This window comes from Medicago sativa, chromosome 1 (genome assembly GCF_051527215.1).
Source record: "Medicago sativa cultivar Bolivia chromosome 1, Bolivia_mono, whole genome shotgun sequence".
Classification (NCBI taxonomy): domain Eukaryota; kingdom Viridiplantae; phylum Streptophyta; class Magnoliopsida; order Fabales; family Fabaceae; genus Medicago; species Medicago sativa.
Genome location: NC_140749.1, coordinates 83,587,950 through 83,591,819, shown reverse-complemented (window position 1 = coordinate 83,591,819; position 3,870 = coordinate 83,587,950). Strand labels below are relative to the sequence as shown.

The 3,870-nt window shown below is 33.3% G+C and overlaps 1 protein-coding gene across 1 annotated transcript; it reads left to right on the top strand.

The window, feature by feature from the left end:
- The first annotated feature begins 1,543 nt into the window (after positions 1-1,543).
- Positions 1,544-3,587, top strand: LOC146958281 (uncharacterized). Its single transcript, XM_085739796.1, has one exon. The coding sequence runs from the start codon at positions 2,085-2,087 to the stop codon at positions 3,435-3,437; it is 1,353 nt and encodes a 450-aa protein (XP_085595922.1). The 5' UTR covers positions 1,544-2,084; the 3' UTR covers positions 3,438-3,587.
- The last annotated feature ends 283 nt before the right edge of the window (positions 3,588-3,870 follow it).

Below are 3,870 nucleotides of genomic sequence, written 5' to 3'. Positions count from 1 at the left end.
AATACTTGTAACTCGTCATTATATAAAAAAGAGCAAATATTTAAAATCAATGGTCTAATGTACACATAGTGTAGTCACACACAAACAAAAAAACACGCAGTGTGATAAAAATAAACAAAAAAACTATATGTAATAGACAAAATTTCAATGTCTACAAATAAACACCATTGCTATTGAATAGGTTAGCACAACTTTTATTTTATCATACTATCAAAATGTCAACGTGTGTTTTTTTTGGTTATAGAGTGTGCCTATACTTCTGAACCTCGGATACTCCAAAACAAAGACGTTCTCATGTCGGAAACGTATCGAATACCGATACTCCACGGATACTCGTGGGTACGCACCCCCGAAGTACGAAATTAATCATTTAAATTTTTGAAAAATACGATACTCTGCAGTTACACAAAGATACTTATAAGATACTCCACATATACGTATCCTACAAAAAGATGAAGAGTAAAAGAGTGGGACAATGTTGTAAACATCCAGTAGAGATGTATATGATTCAATTTTAGATATGCATAACTAGAATTGTTTCTCGATGAACCACTTAAAATTATACTTCTTGTAGATGTAGGTAACGAGAGATAGGTAATTCAGTTAACCAACATTAGATAAAATTTGTGTTGAGTTCTTTTGATTAATGTTTATTTTCTTCAAGCATTTTACATACATATAAGTTTTAGTATAAAATTTTTGCTAACGTATCTTAGCCGTATCGTATCATAAATTTTGAAAAATTCGCGTATCCGCGTGCCAGTATCGTATCGTACCCGCATCTGTATCCGAACTTCATAGATCTATATACACACTTTGGGCAAATAAATCCATAATCTATTTGTGCAATTTTGGTACTCATTTTAATCTTAACTTTTATGAACTAAAGTGCATTTTGAAAATAAAAATGGGACTATTAATTTAAAATTAAGTCTTATCAAAATATTAATTATTTTGTAACCAAAATATATTAATTATTAAAAAGTTTGAATTGATTAATTATAAACTTGATTACTATTATTATAAATCAAATTGGACAAGTTTTCTGATATTGACTTTTTTTCGTACTTTTGTTAATACTTTTTAAGAAAATGAATTTAATTAACGCAAGTATTTTCAGGATTTTTCCTCTATTTATTATTGTCTTTTAAAGAATATAAATAATTTTGAAGGAAAAAAAATCAAAATTATTGAAAAGAATATAATTGAGTGAACTTTTTCTAAGAATCATTTTTAAAAGGATATTTTTCTTTAAAATAAATAAACACAAAATAATTACTATATATTTTTTAAATCTTTGAAAAAATAAACTCTACTTTATTTCTTTGACCAAAAACAAATAAATATTTCATTTAGTAAAATCCATAATAATTTTTTAAAAAGTAGAAAATGCTAACAAAAAGAGAAATAAAAATCTTTTCTATCCCGTCAACGACATATAGAGATGGAAATGGATCAGACCGATCAATCGACACCCGAGCTATTTTAAATCTAGGTCAGACAAATTTCATTTAAAGAGACTCCGCTCTTAAGACATTACCTCGTACTTAGATCAGACTTAGTCTTGCAAAACCTAGGAGAGTCAATGTTCTCCTTTTTACCGGGATTCTGTTCAGTTTTCAGAGCCTTTTAACACAACTCCTCTATGCTATGTCGTGATTCTCACCTCTGGATTCCTTCCAGGTTTTCTTCCCAAAAAGCTCCTTTTTTCCTGCTTCTCAGCCACCAATTCTTGGAACTTTTCCACCAGATAAGTAGCTTTATCTTCCATTGAAGAAGGTTTTATTTTCAGTTTTCTAACGACCCTTTGAACATTTTCCTTTTGTTATGCTTCTGGGCTATTATTTTTGAACTTTATCCCTCTCTTGTCATGTGAAAGTTTGTTCCTTTTATCTTTTGCCATCATTGAATTAGAGGCATCATATTGGTCTGTTTGAAATGATGATTTTTTGTTCTGGTTCGATTGGTGGCTAGTTTTGCTTATAGATTAGGTGAAAAAAGTAATTGGGGGTTTGAAAAATAGGATTTTTTGGATGATGGGTTTATTAGTTTGATCTGGGTTGTTGTATTGTTTATGAGAAAAAATGGATGTGAATTTGTCACAAGGAGGAATGATTCAAGGTGGTGTTGGTGGTAATTCTTTTGGTAGCTTTGATTTACCTGGATCAATTCAGGTTCATCATCAAGCACACCATCCTCATACCATTCACCAACATCAAGCTAATCCGCGTCAAGGGTTGTCGCTACATTCATCGGTGCAAGATGGCTTTCCACTCACAATGGGACCTTTGCAGAGCTGTGATCAGAGTATTTCAATGACAGATTATGGTAAGGGAGAAAGGGGGAAAAATTGTACAAGTGAGGAAGACGATCCCAGTTTTATGGAGGATGGTTTTGATGGTCAACAGGAAGGGAGTAGAGGTAAAAAGGGATCGTCGTCGCCTTGGCAGCGTGTGAAGTGGACTGATAATATGGTGAGGCTTATGATTACAGCTGTTTCTTATATCGGTGAGGATAGAACTTCTGATGGTGTTGGTGGAAGTGGAAGAAGGAAATTTGCGGTTTTGCAGAAGAAGGGTAAGTGGAGATGTGTGTCGAAAGTCATGGCTGAAAGAGGTTGTCATGTTTCGCCGCAGCAATGTGAGGATAAATTCAATGATCTTAATAAAAGGTATAAAAAGCTTAATGATATGTTAGGGAGGGGAACTTCTTGTGAGGTTGTGGAAAATCCTGCGCTTTTAGATGGAATTTATTATCTTTCCGAGAAAGAAAAGGACGAAGTTCGAAAAATATTAAGCTCAAAACAATTGTTCTATGAAGAGATGTGTTCTTACCATAATTGTAATAGGCTGCATTTGCCACATGATCCTGCATTGCAATCTTCAATGCAGTTAGCTCTCCGTAATAGGGATGATCATGATAACGATGATATCAGAAGATCCCAGCTTGATGATCATGATGAAGACGAGCAAGATGCAGAAACCGATGAACACGATGCTTTTAAAGACAATTGTGCTTCCCGTGGTGAGGGGCGGTTAAATGGATCAATGAAGAAATTGAAACAAAACCAAGGCCAAAATCATGCTAATACTTTTGGTAATTCTTTCAACTGTCAAGATTATTTCAACAAAGGCTCGTATCAGCGTGGACAAATGGGGCAGTCTGATGGTAATCAAGTTATACCTGAAAACATGAGAGCAGCATGGTTACAGAAGCAATGGGTTGACTCTCGCCAAGTTCAGTTAGAAGAGCAAAAGTTACAAATTCAGGCTGAGAAGTTGGAATTAGAGAAACAAAGATTCAAGTGGCAGAGATTTAGCAAGCAAAAGGACCGGGAGTTGGAGAAGCTGAGTCTAGAAAACGAAAGAATGAAGCTTGAAAATGAACGTATGGCTTTAGAACTGAAGCAAAAGGAAATGAGTCTCGGCTTTAACTAGGTCAGCAATCTTGCAAACTTTGTGGTAGGATGTAATTTATTTATTTAGATGAAATAATGAATATTTTATTGGAAAACTTTGGACCATTTGAGTATGTTAATTTGGCAACTCCGGATAGTTATAGTTTTGCTCAATGATTACTTTACTGAAGTTTTGTTGCCGGTGTTTCTATTATTATATATTGTCTTCTGTTTCATTTATATCATTCTGCTTATTTTTCATTCTCGAAATTTTTGATGTCCTTATCAAGTGGAAAACAGACTTTTGTTGAATTAATGTGCTTCATACTTTCCGATTTATATATCTTAATTGTAGCTTATAAAAAGCTCGATGTAGAATTTTCTAAAGCATATAATAATAGCAACATTTTTGTCAATCAAATAATTTTCTGTGCACCTCTATTTTACTTTGTAAGCTAAAATTGGAGTCCTGT